General features: G+C 45.1%; 1 protein-coding gene across 2 annotated transcripts in view; it reads left to right on the top strand.

The window, feature by feature from the left end:
• The window catches only part of ABHD12 (abhydrolase domain containing 12, lysophospholipase), a 76,870-nt gene that overhangs the window by 49,242 nt on the left and 6,535 nt on the right, over positions 1–21,093 (top strand). For both annotated transcript variants that reach the window (XM_090052519.1, XM_090052509.1), the window contains 7 exons: positions 8,741–8,786; positions 12,462–12,591; positions 14,544–14,581; positions 15,965–16,044; positions 17,395–17,477; positions 19,462–19,540; positions 20,879–21,006. In XM_090052519.1, the coding sequence (XP_089908645.1) occupies positions 8,741–8,786; positions 12,462–12,591; positions 14,544–14,581; positions 15,965–16,044; positions 17,395–17,477; positions 19,462–19,540; positions 20,879–21,006 (584 nt within the window). The remainder of the gene's footprint in view (positions 1–8,740; positions 8,787–12,461; positions 12,592–14,543; positions 14,582–15,964; positions 16,045–17,394; positions 17,478–19,461; positions 19,541–20,878; positions 21,007–21,093) is intronic.

Raw genomic sequence — 21,093 nt, 5'->3', positions numbered from 1 at the left:
TTAGAATAGGTGCACTCTTCATGTGCTTGAAGGGAGTTTGCCAAAGGGTTTGAATTTACTGGTTCAGATTTTTTGTGCATACAAAATTCACAAACTCTAGCAGTCTCTTGGATTTTACCCACAACAGATGCTTTAAATATTGTAAATTGGTACAAAATGAGTATTGCTTTTGCTAAGGCTTCTTTTTGGTTTGGTTTTGTTTGTTTGTTCATTTGTTAGTACGTTGTAACTCATTTTCAACAGAATGAATGGGGTCATTGTTGTTAAGATGTAAATGCCAATCTTCAGGATAAAAGACATTAAGCAATATATACTTTAGCTGTAGATGTTTAAACATTTTCAAAAACTAAAACCAGCCTCATGTTGTCATACATGTTAGTATCATTTTAAGCATTCACAGAGGATTGAAGATGTTCCATGTGTCAGCTTGGCCCTAACAATGTGAATCTGACTACTAGGAATAAGATCATTTCTTGTACTTTTTTCTCCTCTGACAAATCAGAAGGGATGCATTTGGGGAGGAAAAACAGGAGAAAATTTGCAATTATCAATGGTAAAATGCTGCAGAGAAAAGCTGTAGCTTAGATGATACTGTTCTCACTTAGGATTTTCCTCTGATTTTCATATAGTGCTGATATAAGAAAGATCAGGTGCTCTTTATTGTTTTTTCCGAGGCTTAGAGCTGGTGTTCATACAGATTGGTGCTTCATAAGCAGGGATCCTTGTTTTCTCTGTTTTAAAAATCACAAATTCTCTGAATTTTTTTTTTTTTTTTTTTAAAAAGCAAATATCTGATTAAAACCCCAAAATCCATGATTAAAATGAAACACCACTCTGTGTGTGTGTGTGTGTGTGTATAGGTATCAATTGAGCATAATGTTTTATTGATATATTTATAATTTTAAAGCAATTTAGAAGCCTCAATAATTATGGTGCCTCAGTAACTACAATAAAATAAATTCTAAGTACCTATACATTTTGTTATTTGAGTTCGGGTTTTTTTTATCATGGAAAATCAGAGCTCCCCCTGCCCTCTTAGCTCACCAGGAAACAGGCTTAGGCTCCTCACTCCCCACCCACAGCTCCCACCTCTGCTGGTGCTTCTCACTCCCCACCCATAGCTTCCTGGCCTTGCTGGTGCACCTCACTCCTCACCCACAGCCCCCCAACCCTCCCTGTCCTGCTGGAGGGGGGGTGCAGCTGCTAGGGACCAGGGTCTGCAGCTCCCTGCACCCTGCAACAGCGCCTGAGCCCCAGCTGCAACCCATGGTCCCTCCCCCGTAGGCAGTATGGCTAGACCAGAGCCCGTGGGGGGGGGGTTGGGGGGGGTGCAGGCTGCCCGCTGCAGCCTTGGGCTCCCTGCCCTGTTGCCCTCCCCCTGGGGCCTCTGCAGCCCAAGCTGCAAGACCTGACATGGCAGGGTAGAGTGGGACCGGGCAGGGGAGTTTATCGCTGCTATTGCAAGCCCTGTGTTGCCCTGATAAAGCGCCCCCTGCTTGCCCAGCAGTAGCAAGGGGCACAACTCAGCACTGCTGCCCCTGCTGCTGCCAGGTGGGCAGGGAGCTCCTCGCCAGGACAGCATGGAGCTTGCAGTGGCAAAGAGCTTTCCTGTCCAGCACTGGTGTGCCCTGTAACATTGGACCCTAGGTATGTTATAAAAGCACACGCAGGTCACATGCAGCGAATCCAATGAAAACTCAAACCAGTGTGATTTGTGCAAATGGGATTCTCCCCTAAAATTAAAAGGAAATTTGGCATTTTGGCCAGATTAAGGACAATAAGAAGTCCTTCTTTAAATACCTAGGGTTTTATTCTTCACTTCTTTAAATACATAGGGAATCCGGGAAGCTAGCCCCAGTTCCATCTCTGCCTTGGCCTTCCTGACCACCCCCATACATCCCTGAGCAAGTGCAGTGTAGTTATCCCTGGTGATGTCCCCTCTTTCCCATTGGGTGTGTGCCTCCCTTTTAGCTAGGAGACATTCCCAGATGCTTTCAGTGAGCCATGGGGCTTGTGTGCCCTCCTGCTCCCTTTTGGTCCTTGTTGGGATTACCTCTCTTTGGGCTTGGAGGATCATTTCCTTGAGGAGCGACCTCTCTCCTTGGACACCTGGCTCCCCTCCCCTCTGGGACCTCAGTGCATCCCTGACTATTCTCCTTAGCTTGGTGAAGTCCGCCCTCCTGAAATCTAGGGCTGCTGCCTTGCTGCAGGCCTTTGCCACCTTGCGCTGGATGGTGAATTCCAGCAGGTGATTATCACTGTTGCCCAAGTGGTCGAGCACCCGCAGCCCCCTCACCAGGTCATCACCCATGGCCAGCACCAGGTCCAACAAGGCATCTCCCCTGGTGGGGCTGTGCACCTCCTGGGTTAGATGGAGGTCCTGTATTCTGGCTAAGAACTGACGTGAGCGGTCAGACCTGGCTGACTGCTCTTCCCAGCAGATGTCTGGGAAGTCCAAGTCCCCCATGACTACCACATCTTTAGACTTCACTACCTCATGGCTCATGGCCCTGTGTCCCAGGCTTCACACACAGCCCAGCTGGGCAGCAGCTCCAGCTCTAGCCTCAGCCCTGCCCAACTCACTGCCTCCCTCCCCATGATGGCCTCAACCTCCCCTGCCAGACTTACCTGCAGGAGCTGCTCTTCAGGCTGCCTGGCAGCCAAGTGCATATACATGCACATATAACTCCCTGTCTGACTTCCCTTCTTCTGCTCCCCTCAGCCACCTGCAAATTGGAACTTTGCCAGCCTCCAGAGAGTTCTTTGCAAAAGTGGAAAATCCATGTCTCTTGGTTAAAAGGGAAAATCGATGTTTTTTTCTATCTTTCCATGGGAAACAGAAAACCTTGTTCATAAGACACTGCCACTTGTGCAAAGCTATTCATTGTATTCATAAGAGCAATACAGAATACTTTTAAGTGATCATCTAAAGACAGTTGCAAGGCTCTTGAACGGTTCATCTTGTGGATTGCCCCTGGTACCATGCACGGTCAGCAGCTATGCAAAGCCAGCACATCTGGAAGAGTGTGGATAGTGATATAAACCATTTGAGGGCGACACTGGAACTCCATTCCAAGTGAACTCACACATGCATATCTGTGGAATTCTCTACCTCTGTCATACAGATTCCTGGAACTGATCCCTATAACTATCTGAGCATTTTGTTGCCTGTTACATGTCTACCAGGCCTGTGCAAAGCAGCCAGTATTAGATTTGGATTCGGATCCAGGTGATTTGAGGGACAGTGATTTGGTTCGGTGATTTAGATCACTGTCCCAAATCGTTTTGGCCAAATCGGATTTGAAAGATTTGGTGCTGATATAGTGTGATTCGGCCATAGACTATAATGGGGAATTGCTAAAATACCTATAACTTTGTCATTCTTTTGTGGAATTGGATGAAAACAGCAGGGATGGTAGCCCATTCTGAGGGCATGAAGGCTCCCAAGGTTCAAGAAGATAGGTGCAGGGGTTTCTGTGAAACTGTACCTCAAACTGTTGACAGGCTCATGAAATGGGCAGATGACATCCTGATGGTGTTTAACACTGAAAAATAGAAGAATCTCCACCTTGGGAGAGAGAACCTGCACCATGCTTATAGGCTTGGCAGTGCTATGCTGGCTAGCACTACAGATGAAAGAGACTTAGGGGTCATGATTGACCACAAGATGAACATGAGCCTTCAGTGTGATGCTGTGGCTAGTAAAGCAAGCAAAACACTGGCTTGCATCCATAGATGCTTCTCAAGCAAATCTTGGGACATCATTCTCCCATTGTACTCAGCCTTGGTGAGGCCGCAGCTAGAGTACTGCATCCAGTTTTGGGCTCCACAATTCAAAAAGGATGTGGAGAAGCTTGAGAGAGTGCAGAGGAGAGCCACGCACATGATCAGAGGTCAGGAAAACAGACCTTATGATGAGAGGCAGAGAGCCATGGGACTCTTCAGCCTGGAAAAATGCAGGCTTGGGCAATCTGGTGGCCACTACAAGTTTATCAAGGATGTTCACCAGGATCTGGAGGAACGTCTGTTCACCAAAGCGGTCCAAGGGGTGACAAGGTTCAACGGTCACAAACTCCACTGACCATTTCAGGCTGGACATAAGGAAGAACTTCTTTACTGTCTGAGCCCCCAAGATTTGGAATAGACTGCTGCCAGAGGTGGTTCAAGCACCCACTTTGAATGCCTTCAAGACACATTTGGATGTTTGTCTTGCTGGGATCCTGTGATCCCTGCTGACTTCCTGCCCCTGGGATGGGGGGCTGGACTTGATGATCCTTCAGGGTCCCTTCCAGCCCGAATGTCTATGAAAGGAAAACTTGTCGTGTGTGTTAAGGCAGGGTGGGATGAAAACAGCAAGGAAGGTAGCCCCTTCTGAGGGCATGAAGCCTGTCGGGTTTCAAGGAGATGGGTGCAAAGACTTCTGTGACATTGCACCTCAAGGTTCTGAAAGCAAAACTCGTGTCGTGTGTGTTAACTGGGTTTCTGGTTGTAGCCGTGTTGGTATAAGGACAAAGGCAGACAAGGTTCTTTGGGTCAATTTGATATCTTTTATTAGACCAGCTGAATAATTGAAGAAATATATCTTGGCAAGCTTTTGGGTTTAAAAACCCTTTGTCAGGCTGAAGAAGCATCTGCAGTTGGTGTGTGCTCTTCCTGGATGGAATGAATAGTAAAGAAGCCAGAGGCTGGTATGCAGGCAAGAAAACCAGTCAGTGAAGATGTAAATTGAGGTGTCAGGGGATGAGAGACAGGCTCAGAGAAGCGGGGGTGGGAAGAGGGATGTAGCAGGTAAAAGTGGAGCGGTATCTGGGGAGTCAGATGTCAGGTAGGTTTATAGTGTGTCATAAATCCAATGTATATATTGAGTCCATGAGTTTTTTTGTATCGAGGAGGATGATGAACCGAAGTTCATAGGTTCATCTGTGAAAAGTGTTTTCTAAATTCAAACAAGCACTGAACCTCTCTAACCTCTTCACCAGAAGCAAACTTCCTACAACCCAAAACACACACCAATGGATCCAGATCATGCCATGATAAGAAATGCAAAACCTGCCAACGTATCTCCAGTACCTCCACAATTACTACACCCCACAACAAAACGATCACCATTACTGGATCTTATAGCTTTACCTCCAGAAGTGTTATATATTTCATCCAGTGCACCAAATGCCCTGATGGAAAATACATAGGAGAGACTGAATAGCAACTGCACACCAGAATGAATGCACATCTATTAAAGACAAGAACACCCAATTACCAGTGGGGGCACATTTATCACAAGAAAACCACTCTCTCTCCAATCTCTCAATCTTGATCCTCAAAGGGAATTTACAAAACACCTTTTGTAGACAAGCCTACAAGCCTCCTTGGGCCCTTCGTGGACAGGACAAGTGTTCCTGGGCAACCATGGCCAGATCCTGCCAATTCTGGCTGCAGGTTGCCCAGTATGCCAGCAGGTCTCATTACAGCAGCTTCACATCCTTGGTGAGAGAGATAGCCAAGGCCTCTGTGCTACCTGCCAGATGGTAGGGTCTGGTGCCTCTGGACCCCAACATTTGAAGCCATGCCCTTGGCCCACATTGGCAGCAGCTGTGGTGGAGGAGATTGGCTGGTGCTTGGAGTGCTGGCACAGGACAGTGGATCCCCCTCTTCCACATCCCCCCACCTCTGCCCTTCTGCCTCCCTGACCCTGTTCACCAGCACCTCCTTCCAGTGATCAAGGGTTTTGCTGCTGCAGATGCTCCCCTTCACCCTTGGGTCTCACATGCCCGCCAACACGTGGACCGTATTGGACCACAATGGTTCCAGCTGTTTTTTGATGGTCTTCTTCAGCTGTTTCACCAGTGCCTGTGGTGAAAGTGGCTTGCCCCAGCCAGGAACATTGATCTCATGGAACTTCACTTTTTGATTTTTCAAGTCCTTCACTATGGAAATCACCTGGTTAAGGAGGGCATCACCAGTGCTGAGGCTCTCTGTGGCTTTGAGGAATGGCTTGAGGATCACCAAGATCTGGGAGTTGGTATCCCACCCTGTTTTGTTAAAGGAGCTGCTGATCCCAATCTTCCTGAGCAAGGCCATCTCATGGATGGCCTTCTGTTGCTCGACCAGCCTTTCAAGCATCAAGTATGTGGAGTTCCACTGAGTCTCCACATCCTGCATGATTTTGTATTGCTGTATGTTAAGCTCTGCCTGTTTCTCCTGTAGCATTTTTGCCTCACTTGATGCTTCGGTGAAAGTAGCCCACCACCTTCCTGCATTTCAAAATTAGCTTGCTGGTCGTGGTAGTGATGGCGCTACCATTGGGAGCCCTGTTCACCTCGAAGGTGTCCCTGACTATGAGGTGGAACTTGTGCCAGCCAGTGGATGCCAACAAAGTTGGCATCACAGACTGCGTTGACCATATTGGCCCCGTTGTTGGTGACCATGAACCCATGGATGAATTTGTCCTGCCCAACGAGCCACCCCTGCACCATGTGGTTCATGGCCACCATGATCTCCCTTGCTGTGTAGGACTCATCCATTGCTTCTGCTTGAAGGAAAGCCCACCGACACCCTGACTGATCGCACCAGTGCCCTTTGAGGGAGCAGTAGGCGTGATTTCCACCCCAGCTGCTCCACATGTCTGAGGTGAAGTGTAAAGCTACCTGAGGCCCTGTCTTCCGCAGCTCTCCCTCAAATACTTCCTGCATGCCTCATACAGGGAGGGCACCACTGTTCTGCTAAAGGTGGCACGTGTGGACACTTGGTAGGGTGGGGCCATGAGTGCCATGAGCCCCCTGAATCCTGGATGCTTAACAAAGGAGAAAGGCTGGGCACCCACAGCAAGCATTTCCCCAGTGCTCTGGGTGACCTCGCTCACCCTTGCACCATGCCCCCTTTTGTCTGCAGCTTTCGCCCACCACTCCAGGGTGGCCCGCCTCTTCTTTGTGGGGATGGGGGCTTTGAAGTAAGAGGGGAACTTCTTTTTGGGCATGCTCTCACTGGTGCCAGGCTGAGGAAGAACAAGGGCAAGGGGGTACTGCCTCCTGAGATGCAGCAGCATTGTCATGGTGGTGAAGTGTTTCACCTCCTTGGCCCAGCTGATCTGCCTTTGCCAGTGCTGGCAGGTAGAGTACCTGGGATCATCTGCCAACTCAAAATGATCCCCCACTACACGCCCCCTCCTCCACCCCCCTTATCCCTCTCTTCAGCAGGCAGAGGCACAGTAACGGGAAGCTGAGTCACCTGTTCCCACAGTCTCTGAGATGCCTTCTGGAGAAGGAGACCTGCCTCTAGGGGAACTTTGACAGGTGCAGAGCACAAACTCAGATTCCCCCTCCTTCCCCAGAATTTCCCTGGCTATGACACTCAGCCCCCCCGCTTCCAGATCCAGCTTCTTCCCTGGCATTGGGAGGCTCATGCTGGGAGCTGAAATTGGGGAGGAGGAGACTGTTATGTTGTTGGCTATTTCTGGTGTTAGTGGAGGTGATGCAGGTGCAAGGACAGGTACTGCTTCCACCTCCTTGCTCCTACTGGCAGCAGAAGACTCATTGCTGCCAGGAAAGAGGGTGCATCCGTGTTTGCGGGGGGCATGCCGGTGGACTTGTAGCTCTTCCCCTACCCCCTATAACCTCTCTCCCTCTCCTGCCAGAAAACCTGGCACCTGCCTTTCCAGCATGCTTTGTAATGTTTGCTGTACTGGAAAATGTGTGCGTGTGTAATATATCTTGTATGTGTTTAATATATGCATGTGTGTGTCTGTAATATATGTGCTTTCCTGCACAGTGATGGATGACAGGCCACCAGGGAAAACGCAGCTTTTTAAAAAGTGTGGAATCAAAAAACCAAACAAGGATAAATAAAAGTATTTTGGGGGAAGAATAAGCTGAAAGGAATGGGTTGGATAGGGATAAGCAGAGGGATTCTAGGCAAGGGTAATTTAGTAAGGTGTATCCAATCCTTTCCAAGAAGAGAGGTCTTGCAAGAGACTGACTAAGAAGCCAACCACTGCAACCAGTACCTTTGACGCACTGTTGCTTCCAGACAGACGGCTCACAAAAGGCAGAGAGAGGCTTCACACAGAGCCTTATATGCTGTTCTACCTCCCTCCCACAGAGCACTGTGGTTGGAAGGGAACTCAGAGAAAGATCATAAAACAGGGCAGTCTTCCCCCTCCTCCCTTTTTCTGTTTCCCCGCAAGACCGCCTTCCGAATTGCTGAATCTTTTCCAAATCGATTCAGATGCTTCAAATTGATTCGGAGCTTTTAATGGGTCTCCTGATTCAACTTGGATTCGATGATTTGGTCGCTGAATTGAGCCGAATCTTCTCTGAATCGAATCGGCGACTGAAGCTTTGCACACCCCTAATGTCTACCCTCAAAACCCCTGTGAGACAGGCCAGTGATCTCCCCGTTTTAGAGATAGGGAGTTGTGTGCCCAAAGTCATACTGGCAGGCCATGACCAAATGAGCTGTAGTTACTGAGTTTCAGCCCAGCTTCCCAGCCCCTGCAGTGTCCAACCTCTCAGCTGCAAGGGCTTGGAGAGAACCAGGAAAAATAGCAGTTGCATAAAACTGGGTGTATGAAAGCCTCTTGCTTGAACCAGCTTTTGGATCTATGCATCTCATTGCAACATTGAGTTGATACCAGAAATTAAAAAGTATGCTGTGGAATGAAGCTCCTCACTTCTTAGATCTAAGCAGTACTACTACTCAGGATAAGTTGTATAGGTGTTTTAAATTCCATTTTTCTCTTCTGTAGGTGTTAAGTTTCCTTGGTTACCATGTAGTCACATTTGATTATCGAGGTGAGTATTTGTTTGTATTTATTATGACACAGTATTTAGCCTTTTTTCTTGGAGATTGTTACTTTTGGCTTTGTGGCTGACTGCTTTTTATAAGACTTCAGAAACTGCTATTAATTGGAAGCTTTTTTTAGCTTTTCACAGAGTTCTCACAGTCCCAGTAGAATGTGTGCATGTTCCCCCAGTGTTTCTGTCTTTTGTCTTCCGCTGGATAGTACTTTCCAGAGCCAGAAGCCTTCACTACCTTTTCTGCCTCTGAAAAATCACTGTGTCCATATAGTAGCTGAATATCCTTATGCTCTTTCTTTAACTTCCTCACACCGGGTGTGTCTACATGAGATGCTACTGTGCAGTTGTTACTGCACATTTTATTTAGTACTTGTATTAGCAAGTACTAAATAAATGCACAATAACTGGAGTTACTGTGCAGTAGCACCAGCAAATGTGTGTTAGGTGATGCTGCTGTATAGCCAGTAGCCTAATAATACTGTGCAGTAGCTTATTAGCACTTTCCAGGCTGTGACATGCTACTGCTTAGTATTTTTCGGCTACTTTGTAGTTAGCATCTCGTGTAGCTATGCCCACCCTTGAGACGGAAGATACAGAGAAGCTATGCTGGTTGCACAGGAAGTCTCTGGAAAAATGTGCGTTGAATCTGGGTCTTGCTGAGTGCCCTAACCAACTGTAGCACCCCTCAGCTATGACTGATGCGGTGGCCTCTCTGTCCTTGGTGTGCATTTAACACAGAAAATCAATCTTAAAGCCAATAGGCTTTTTTATTGCCCCTCCCTTGTCTTGCTTTATTTCCATCAGACAAGTACTTAAAGCAAGAATTGAGGAATTCCATTCGCTGACTCCTCTAACAATTGAACCTCTGTCTGTAACTGCTCAACAACAGTGTACATGATATCTATCATCAGCAGGAAAGTGCTGTAGGGGATGTAAATACAGCTTTGAATGCTAAACAATGGTACAGAATAAAACTTAGTTTGAAGCACTGTCCTTTCTTTCCTCTAAATCACACAAACTAAGCATATTCTTTTCTGTTTAGTGTCCTGTGGCTGGCCCCTCAGAGCACTTCAGAACAGTGGTCAAAAGAAAACCTTATAAATCTCAAATTGGTTTCGAATATCTGTTAAAAATAAAAAAATTCCTTGCCATGACTATTTTAAAAACTGCTTTTTGACAGACACAAGAACCAAAATAAGTGTTTGTGAATTGGATCCAAGGCATTTTTATAAATATTCTACTTAGCCTTTCATAGGTGGTTCACATGTTTACATTTAACTCCAGAAAAATAAGTTACAGTATCAGCTCCATATCAAGTAAAAACTTGGGGTAGCTCCTCACCTCTTGTTAGAGCAATGAGGAGTGTTTGGCCATGTGGCACAGATTTAACATCAAGTGGAGCTAGTATTAATAGGCATAGCACAACTGAACTGTAGTAATTTACCTTTTCACGTACTTTATAGTAAGCAGCCTCAAAACCAAACCTGAACAACAAAACTAAACATACTGCAGTTGTGGAACACAGGATTCATTCTCCATGTCTGAATATCAGCTCTTGATTTTATTTTTCAAGACCGTTTTTATCACTAATATTTTCAAGATTTAGGAGCTAACATTATGTGGTATTTTACTGTGTTTTCTTCATTAGAGGTAAACTAACTTTTCCTTTTCATAATGACTTAAAAGGGCTGGGGCAGAATTGTAAACTTTAGAAAGAACTTTTAAGAGGCAAGTAAATCATTTTGGATTATTTTACCTGGTAAAGGACATCTTAAGTTGTTTGTTTACAGTTTTTTTTAAGGCAGCTTTACTAAGCATTAGATTGATATGCATTGAAAGTGTCACCACCTACAGACATGCTTGTCAATTACTGTGCATTAAATTACTCTAATGCACTGTTTGCTAGTACCAATACATAAAGATACTAGAAAAATGGCACATTAGCTAATATGTCAAAGTGCATGTGTAGACCCTGACTGGGAGCAACTTGCTCTTGGTCAGCCCAGGCAGCAGGGTTGGCCTGGCTAAGCCCCAATCTGTGCAGGGGGGAGGGGATGCTGTTCGGGCAGCAGGGCAGCTCCTGTGGGATGATTGGGCCGGCCCCAATCTCTGTGGGGTGGCGAGAGCTGTCCCAACTCTGGGAGCAGCTGTCTCCCAGCTGCATAGAGGTTGGGATTGGTCCTGATCTCTGTGCAGAGCTGGCACAGCTCCCTCTGCCCCATGGAGATTAGAATCGGCCCCAGTGCCTCCTGCCAGTCTGGGGCTGGCACTCAGGGTAGCCTGGAACTCCCCCTGGCTGATGCAGGGAGGCAGAGCAGGGCAGGAGCAGCCCTGGACTGAACTCCCGTCAGGAGCAAATTTGCTCCTGATAGGCACACTTTCAGATGTGTGCCCGGGAGTGCTTTAATGAAACTGAATTTTCTGCACAGAAAATTCAGGTGCATTAATTGCATGTGTAGACATGCCCAGAGTGGATCAAACACAGTTCTAGAATGTCTCCATCCTTTATAGGGAGTATAAAGACCTCCTTCAGTGGAGGGGGAAGTGTTCCATTTTTTGGACATTAAGAGATTTTCAAATTGTTTTTGGAAAGCAAGGATTTTTTTTGTCCTGTTTCTTACCATGGACCCATCAGGACTGACTTTTTTGCTGGGGGGCTTGTTCTCTGGATTTCCTTCCATTTCTCCTAGTTATACCCTTGTGCTCTCAGGGTGTCACCAGAGAAAGCAGGAAGGTAGTCTGTACCCTCTGCCCCTTCTCTAAGTGGGGTAGAAGTCAGCAAGGATATGCATGCTGCAGGAGGCAGGAGTGTGGTTCCTCCTCTAGTTTTGTTAGTGCAAACCCTGTTAAAAGGATGGTTCTGAGAATGCCATCACAGCATGGGAACTGGGTGCAGTGTAGGGAAAAGGAAAGAGCTGGCAGACCCATGTCACCAAGGCATCTGCTGCTGTCAGGGGGCAACATTGAGTTTCTCTGTAGGAGGTTTTTGCATGCCATAAGAGTGCTTGGTGACTGCTGTCTGCTTCTTTGCTTGCTTCTCAGTTATCAGAAACAATGCAGAGTATGCTGTCACACAGGGAGCAGGAGAAGGGATCCTGTGTACACTGATCAGGGGAAATTGTAGGGAGGCTGGAGAAGTGCATGAGGCATTGATCAACAGTTGGCAGGGTGACAGCTGTAAGGAAGGTGCTTGTTTTGCTACTCCATGCCCAGTTCTCTGATGCTTTTTAAGCTGTTACAATTTACAAATTGAATAATATGTGAGTAGGAGTCTTTCGGTCTGGAAGCTGTACTTCTCCAGGCATGAGTTTGGCTTCAGTAGCTTCCATGGCAGGTGTGAGCTTTTGCTTCCACTGTTCGCTAAGCCCACAGAATCTGGTTGGCAACAGACAGCTACTGAGTTTTAACAGTGAGAGCTCAGTCAGGGCTTTCAAGTGATTGGAGGCAATTCAAGGATCATAAACTGAGACCCTGTACCATGTCAGGCTGTTTGTTCTTTTCCAGTCTTAGTCTGATGCATAGGTACAATGCGGCAGGCAGGTATTTTCTCATGCTTCAAAAGGCTTTGCAGCTGTAGGAAGGCAGCTCATTTCTGAAGATATAAGCAATGGCTTGTTTTTTCTGGATGGTTTACATGCAATACTAGAGTAAAATATTTCTGTGTTCCAGGGTGGGGAGATTCAGTAGGCACTCCTTCCGAGAGAGGGATGACCTATGATGCCCTCCATGTGTTTGACTGGATAAAGGCAAGAAGTGGAGACAATCCTCTCTATATATGGGGGCATTCCTTAGGCACTGGGTAAGATGCTTATCACCTCTTTAGAACACTAACAGTAGATAAATATTGACTTAGACTAACAAGATGCTTGCTACAATCCTTTCTTTTTTTGCCATTGCTCTGAATCTGTGAGTGTAATTGCTGCAAGACAGTTTATTTGCTCTTCAGCATGGGAACTAGGACGATGAATGGTTATGAAGGGATAGTCCTGGGAGTCCTAATTTCCAATATGGTTGCCCTGGGAATCAAAAGGTGGTAAAATCAGCATGACCCCAGGTCACCAAAGAGAGATGGCAAGTAGATTATGAGGTGAAATGATTGCTACTGTAAACAACATGACTCCAGGGACAACCATTGTGCTGCACCTCTTCTCACCAGTGATAAATTTGCCCCTGTTTGTGTTTATATACCCTGACTGAGCTTGATCTCTGTCTGAAAGAATAAAATCTTGTTCAGTCAGATCTTAATTCTCAAATGTATAGATGTTTTCCAGAAAAATATTGGGGTAATTAAGTTATTAAAACCGTGGTTTTTAACTTGTAGAAAGGCAGTATGAAAAATTATTCTTTAAAAGGTGTAAGCAACAACAAAACTTAAATGTATTTTTTAACTATTTTATATTCATCATTCTGCCAATGAAATGTCAAGCTATTTTTTCATATTAAGCTGCTTGGAAATTTAACTTGCCCACTTTAGAACTGAGGAAATTTCTGCTGAGAGCTGACTTTTTTATGGCATTATAGAGCTCATCCCAGAATGGAGTGAAGGAATTACACCAGAGAAATGTTGAATATTAGAAATGGGACTACTGTCAAGATTTTCATTCCCAAATCTGTTAAGACTAGCTATCAAATATCGTAATGTGAAATATATTGATAGGCAAAGCCCACAAGGGAAATGCTGGAATCTTTCGATTTATGAGAGCGCACAAGTGTCTAGTTTTAAGTGTTTTTTTTTTTTTTTTTTCCCCCTTCAAAATGCTGCGAGAACCCTACCCAAGCAGGAGAATGCAGTTGTTTCATCACATTGCATCTGTTTACCTCTTCTAGTTTTGCAAACATCCTCCTTTTAATCAATAAATACAGGGCTTTCTTTACAAATGACTGGTGTCCTCAACTTACTGGCACAGATCTATAGTAGTGTGGGTTCCAGAGCTGTGCCAACACTGCAGCTCCAGTAGCTATGCTGATAAGTGTTGCAGGCCACAGCTTAACCATTTGCAAGTCTCATGTGGCTCATGGGCTGCCTGTTAGATGGCTCTGGGGCAGAGCATCCTCATGATCTTCCCTGTGGAGCAGAAAGGTATATACTCTGTGGCTGTATATCCCAGAGGGAGGGTTACTTGAATTCACTGGCAAAAGGGGCTCTTGCAGAATCGTTGGTGACCTCAAGGCAGGGAGAACATGTAAGCATGGTGTATAGAAGCAGGGCCTTAGGGAAGAGTGGGATGAAAAGAAAATGGAAATTGGAATGGGGAGTCCGTGTTGGGAGTATGTGTGGAGCATGTGAAACCAGGGAGCGAAGGAATTTGCTAGTATATCTGAACAGAACTGTTGATATATCTGAACAAAACTAAAATCCAGCATCTCAAGTGTCTCCAGTCTTTTGGCTGTCTTGTGTGTCCAAAGGAAATCCAGCTTGAACAAATAGCTGCTCCTTTAATTTGCATTCTGATAAAAACAGAGGTGATTAAATTAGAAAGAAGAAAGCATTTTTGAGATGTCCTTCAAGCTTGCTTCAAAGACTGGGTAAGACCCATTTCTCTACAAGTTGCAAACCAGCAGGTGTCCTTTGCTTCCAGCACTGACTAGAAATGTAGAAGCCCTGAGATCTGTTTCAGAAATGGGTCTTTCAAGCAGCAACACATGATGCCTTTCCTTTGGGAGTGGCAGGCAACAAGCACTACTGTTTTCTAGCAATGAATGATAAAAATGTTTGGTTTAATGCTAAACTACTTTTTTCTTTCTTTCTAGGGTTGCAACGAACTTAGTGAGGCGCCTTTGTGAACGAGGTGAGGCTAGTGAAAAATGGAGCACCCAGTGTGGTACTAACGTCTGCTCAGTCACCTTGTAGTGATGAAGTCTCAGCTTGCCCTGACTTTCTTGTAGCAGCAGTGTTGTCATGTGCTCTTGTTCAGCATTCTCTTAGTTTGACTGGAGCATGGTGTGACAGGGGGCCTTATCAGGGCCGGGTCTCATCATTGGCCTGCCTGCCTATCTAGGGCAGTCTGCCTTGCCTCATCTGCCATACCTTGATGTACCAAAGAAGATGGAAAATTGTGGGAGGCTGCCCATTTAGTGCCCTGTTGCCTAGGGTGTTATACACGGTTCTGAACCTCCCTTCCACTTGGCCCATGTGCAGCCCTTCAGGCTCCCTAAGGCCCTACTCTACATGGCCATTACTCCACCTCCTTCACTGGAGCTGTGGGACCTTACTCCCCTTTGGGCCTCAGGAGTCTGTCAAATCTGGGCCCCCAACTCAGCCTATGGCCTACTCAGGCCTCAGGTGTCTGTCAGTCTGCCTGGGTCCTGCCTCAGGCCCCACTCAGTGGGCCTGGCCCTATGTGCTTTTCCATCGGGCTGTGCTCCCCTAGTCTTTCTCCTCCACAGGGTCACCCTCCAGGCAGTGGGGGCTGAGGCTTTCTGGTGCCCCATACTCGCCCTTCACTGGAGAGGCACAGGTGTGGCATTTCCTGGAGACTGCCCAGCCACAGGCAGCCCCACCATACCATCCAGCCCCAGCCCCAGCAGGTTTCAATTTTAGGTCATGCCTCAGGACCAGGAACCTCCTCTATCCCCATAGCTCCTACCCTTAACAAAACCTATCAGGAATTTGAATGATATGGGTGATAGAGTGGCAGTGGGCAGTGTTTTGAGGGAAGTGTGGACTGGGAGGAAGGGAACTGCTTCTTGTTTGGTTCCTTCTGTAGTTAACTTCCCCTGGCACAGGGATAGAGGAAGGATTTTAGTTCTAAGTCTGGCAGTTTTCACAGGGGTTACATTAATTTAAGCTGTGCCTTCCCCCACCTTACCTGTCCCTTGAAGTATTAACTGTAGGGTTGTCCAATTTTCATTATGCTTACTTGAAAATGATCTCTTGAATTTGGCCATGACCTTGATACAGCCATTTACGTTGTAGACTTTTCCTAGTCACAAGACGGGTTTAGTGGTTGGAAGGTGGTTCTGGGGTGCATGTAATTATTTTTAGATACCTTGTCAGCCCTAGATAATGGACGTCAGTCATTTAGTAATGTGAATACTGTCTCACTTTGAGGATTTGATCCTTCCTTGCAGCTACTTTGGTATATAAAGATTGGCAACCTGTAGCTCTGTATTGTTCTTACCCAACTGACTGTAGTGCCTGGATACACTGTGCACTGTGATTATGTTTTCAGAAACTCCTCCAGATGCCCTTATCCTGGAATCACCATTTACTAACATACGTGAGGAAGCAAAAAGCCATCCATTTTCAGTGGCAAGTACAGTTTTCTGTCTTTATTATCTTCTAATTTTATTCATGAAAATAATCATTTAGAAATTCTTCCTGAACAATTCTAGGACATGCCTGAGTTAAATCTGTAAACCTTGCAAACAATGTCAGAGTTTCTGGAGCTGTTATTCATTATAATGATCAGCACTAATGCTTTCCTCTGCAAAGGGCTGTGTGTACATCAAAGGTGCAAGGTGCACATCAGCAGAGGCCTGCATGGGGCTAATATACCTTACTGTACAGTACAGTTGTAAGTAAAACCACACTGAGATGATGATGATGGAAAAGAAAAACCAGGGAGGAAAAGCAGTAAGCACAAAGAAAGAAGGGCTGAGTTGGTTCTTTCAGTAGGGAGTGTGTTAGGCCTTACCACTACCATGGCATGATTCTCTGCTTACATAAGACATGCACAGCTGACCTGCTTAGTGAGGAAGTTGAGAGAACATGTCCCAGTCAGAGGAGGTTCAAGAGACTGATGATGCAGCTGGGGCACCTCTCTGTCTTTTGAAAATGGTTTTTTCCTAGCCTGCCACATCATGCAGGTGTATTGTGTGGGAGCTGTACCAGGATGCGATTAGGTGAATGACTGCTTCCCTAGCAGAGGCATGACAGATGAATGAGCCTTCTTAGGATGACAGCCTAGTCCTTGCCACCTGGATTCTGTCCCCCCAGGGCTGAGGATGATGAGGTTTCTCTGACACATTCAGTTTGACCCAGTACAGATGCCTGACACTTTTTTTGAAACTAGCAAACCTGCAGGCCAGGTCAGGTGGCTCAGCCCCAGAGGGGCTCTCCTCACGACAGCTGACACTTGAGCTAGTTCTGGACTTACCCTGCTTCTCAGCAGGGCTGTGTATATTGGGCCAGGCATAACACCACACTAATGCTACTGTACTGCTTCTGGTGCCCGCACTAGTCCTCTCAGCCACCTTGGGTATCTTTGCACTGTACTGCATTGTGCTGTGTAGACACCTGCCATGACAGGTTTCAACCAAGCATACATGTGAGCCAGAAGCATGTTGATATCCAAGAGAACTCAAGCAGCAGTGCTGACACTTAAGTTGGAGAATGAACAATGAAGGCATTCAGAGAACCTGTGCACTAACACAGCAGCACAGTTTGAGTCTACTACAGAGCAACAGTACATGAAAAATCAGATGGACAGTTGGGATATCTGTGGAACCAGTGTGTTCCTTCTGTAGCATTCAATCTATCTGTATTCCAGGTGGGAACATCCCTTGTCTTGCTAATAAGTGGACATATCTATTACCACAGAGTTAAGTAGGGCTGGAAGGGATCTCAGGAGGTTATTAAGGGAGACTTTATTTTCTTCAGATATACAGATACTTCCCTGGGTTTGACTGGTTCTTCCTTGACACCATCACGATGAGCGGAATTAAATTTGCAAATGATGAGAAGTAAGTAATGAATCTCTGCTGAATCTTCGTTTTTCTACCTGCAGTGATTGGAGCTGGGAGGCCTTTTGATGACATGTTCATAAAGGAAACTGAATAAAGCTGGCATCAAGTGGGAATGTACACAAGTGCAATTGGTCCTCTTTTTTGCTGAAATATTTGATACTTGTGAAGGGGCTTTGCACAGTCTTGCTTGGCCTTGAACGTGCCATAGTTTCCAAAAATTTGGCTTGGTAGCTCTCAGGAAATCCCAACACATGATGGGTGATATAATTTCTCAGTTCCATGTTTTAAAATCTTAGGTGGGCGTTGACCTACAGGTCCTTATCTGAACAGAAAACCTCATCTGACCAGCTAGTTAAAGACATTCGAAGCATAGGTGTGTGAGAAACTAAACAGGTGTATCTAGTGTAACATTTTGGTTTACATAACCTTATTCATTTAATAGATGAAGTAGGCTGTAGCCTATGAAAATTTTCTGAACAAATTAGTTTCTAAGGGCATCTATAAACATGCTCCAGGATGCAGGAGGGTAGTTTAATTAAAGCACTCACAGCGTCATCTGTTCAGTGTCCCACTTTTCAAAATAGCAGTGGGGGCGCTTTAACTAAAGCTATTTTGAAATGAAACGAGCTTTAGTTAAAGCGCCCCCCACAGCCATTTTGAAATGTGGGGTTGCTAAGTATACATGATGCAGAGGCTGCTGGAGCACGCTAATTAGCACACTCCAGCGGACTCAATTAATCTAACTAGCACATGTCAGAGCAGAGGTTTATCACATGTATAGATGCCCTATAAGGTGCCACCCTGCTTTGCCTTGTGCCTGACTCAGACTAACATCTCTATCCTTTAAGGTCTTAAACAGCTGGGAAGACTTACTGACAGACACAATTATTAACATAATTCATACTGCAGTTAATAATTTTTCATACCTCTAAACCTTCCATTCATGGATTGCAGAACACTTTGCAGACATTAGTGAAGTAAGCTTCCCCCATTTCAGTGAGACTGACACAAGTTAAATGTCTGGCTCAAGGTCATGTAAGAAATCTGTGGCAGGTCCCTGGATAGAATCCTGGTCTCATGAATCCTCGTGCTTTGCCTGACTCACTAAGCTGTTCCTTCTTTGTCTAATAAGAACATTTCCTGTATGCTCATTCTCTTAACCAAAAACATGCCCTATTTCAATGTCACTTTGGGTAATGAGCTCCCCTGCTCACCAGCGTAATCAGCAAAAAAGATTCTCCAATGGTTACATTAACCAATTATTTTTGTGTATAGGTCATATTAACTGGCATTATCACAGTCTGAAATGCAGTTAATAAGTGGTGGGAATTGTTTCTAGTGAGTATATCCCTGAAAATCCCATATAATATAATTATAAAACTTGGCCATACATTTCACAAGCATCAGTTGCTTCCCTAGAAATGCTTTTTAAATTGGCATGTAGTAGAACAGAGCTTTGTCGAGTTAATATATGACAGGTGCATTATTTACAGTACTGTTATTCTGCATCCTATTTTTAAACTCTAATAATCTATTGCACTTCATTTCCTTTCTTGATTTTTGTCTGATATAATGAATAAGTGACTCTTATCCATGATGAGATGCCTTTTAAGTGGGTTTGAGAGAGAGGACCTATGAACCAAAAGTGACTGACACACACTCCGGCTCCATTTTCACTCAGAAGATGCATATGTGTATTTAGCAAAGCCAAGAGACAGACTCGCAGTGATTGGGGCTTCATTCAATGGAGCCGAGATTGTTTTTGAAGGGCCAGGATAGCAGCCTCTTGATTATTTCTCAGTTTAAGAAGCTACAACAGAACAGCTCCTCTTCAGAGAGATAAAATAGACAGGCATGACCAGCATTCAGATAGCATTGGCTGTTTTATCAAAAATACAACCAGAACTCTTAGCTCTGTTAACAGTTTATAAGCTTCACTAGGATTAAAAAGAATTACATTGTCTTTTAATTCTTTTCACAGTGTAAAATACATTTCCTGTTCACTGCTCATCCTCCATGCTGAAGATGACCCCGTTGTACCATTTCATCTCGGAAAGAAGGTAGATTTCTCCTGTTGAAACTGACCTGCTTTAAGTTGGCTGCTTGATAGAAGGGATTTTTTGGCTTAAACAGTGACCTAAATGGATCATACAGCTCTGTGCAGAAAAGACAGCAATTTGGTATGAAGAGCAGGTTGTTTTAATAATGCACCTTATAGACTAATCAAAGTAGATACTCAATATACACTGTGTGTGTGTGTGTGTGTGTGTGTGTAAATAGATATACACACCAATATGTACATATTTTCAGCCTGTGAAAGCCTGTGTGCACACAGACACACACACACACACACACTAGTTAATCTGTAAGGTGCAAATCTATTCTGCCTTTTACTATACTTTAGACTAACATGGCTAACTATGTTTCTGTTTTAATAATGGCAGAAGCGCATAACAGTTAGTAGCACGGGAGGTATTAGATGTCATTTAATAATATAATCATATCGGTATATTGAAAATCTTCCAAGCTGTGGTGCTGGCTAAGGAAAAGTGAAGAAGAGTTTATTACGCTTCAAAAATAGTGGGGAAAAAATAAGGGGAAAATAGTATTGTTATACTTAAGCAGGAGGGAGAATGAGGGCAAGAAGGAATACAGGTGGGCAAAGCACGTTAGTTTCCTGAACAAGTGTTCAGATGCCCCTGTGAAATTTCTGTTAGCCAAGCCAGGCCAGGCAGAATTTATAGAAATACAAATGTAATAGCAACAGCTCTGTCAAGATATCAGTCTATTCATTAGAGATGGAACTTGATTTGTGGTTATAGTTAATCCCATTGTCCCAGTGGTTTAAGTTTTTGCTGTCTGTGCATGTCCATTTTAATGCTTATTAGTTAATAGGATTTTTTGCTGGGAGATCTCCCTGCTCACATCATTCAGGGCTTTCTGCTGATCTTTTGGAAGCTCTTACATAATGGCTTATCTCCAGAAGCTGAGCTGTGATCTGCTGAGTGTAGAAATGGTCCTTCCAAGTGGATTTTTTGATAGAGGGAAAATGTTATTGCAGCATCTACTGGAAGATGAAGGGAGAGAATCCAGAGGAGTGAGCAAAAGGGAGGCTCTGAGTGGCACAAAGAGGGAGGAGGTAGCAAGAGACCATAAAGTCTACAGCTGCCTCCCTTGTGAACCTTCTCTCATCCCCCACCCCTCAACGGGAAGCTGCAGTAACACTTTTCCTCCACTAATATAAATTGTCATGTAGACCAAATAAATGTCGAATCTGCTGGAGTGAAGCTGATTGCAGCAAGAAGCAGCTCTGCTTTCAGACAACTAATGTTATAGTGCATCTTCTCTGAATGTGGTGGTGAATTCTTTACCTGTTTGATGCATATAACTTTCTGTAGCTTTACAACTTGGCTGCAACATCACGGAGCTTTCGGGACTACAAAGTGCAGTTTGTTCCTTTCCACACAGACCTAGGCTACCGGCACAAGTACATCTACAGGAGTCCAGAGCTACCTCGAATACTGCGGTAATAAACAGGGGCACACTGTCTGGCTTTGTTACTGCATCAGGGTTTCCAACATGTTATCCTTTTTAGATGGAGGCTGCTGTATGT

The sequence above is a fragment of the Crocodylus siamensis genome, chromosome 1 (assembly GCF_052110815.1).
Source record: "Crocodylus siamensis isolate JL-2025a chromosome 1, ASM5211081v1, whole genome shotgun sequence".
In the NCBI taxonomy this organism is placed as follows: Eukaryota; Metazoa; Chordata; order Crocodylia; family Crocodylidae; genus Crocodylus; species Crocodylus siamensis.
This window is presented reverse-complemented; position numbering and strand designations above follow the sequence as displayed.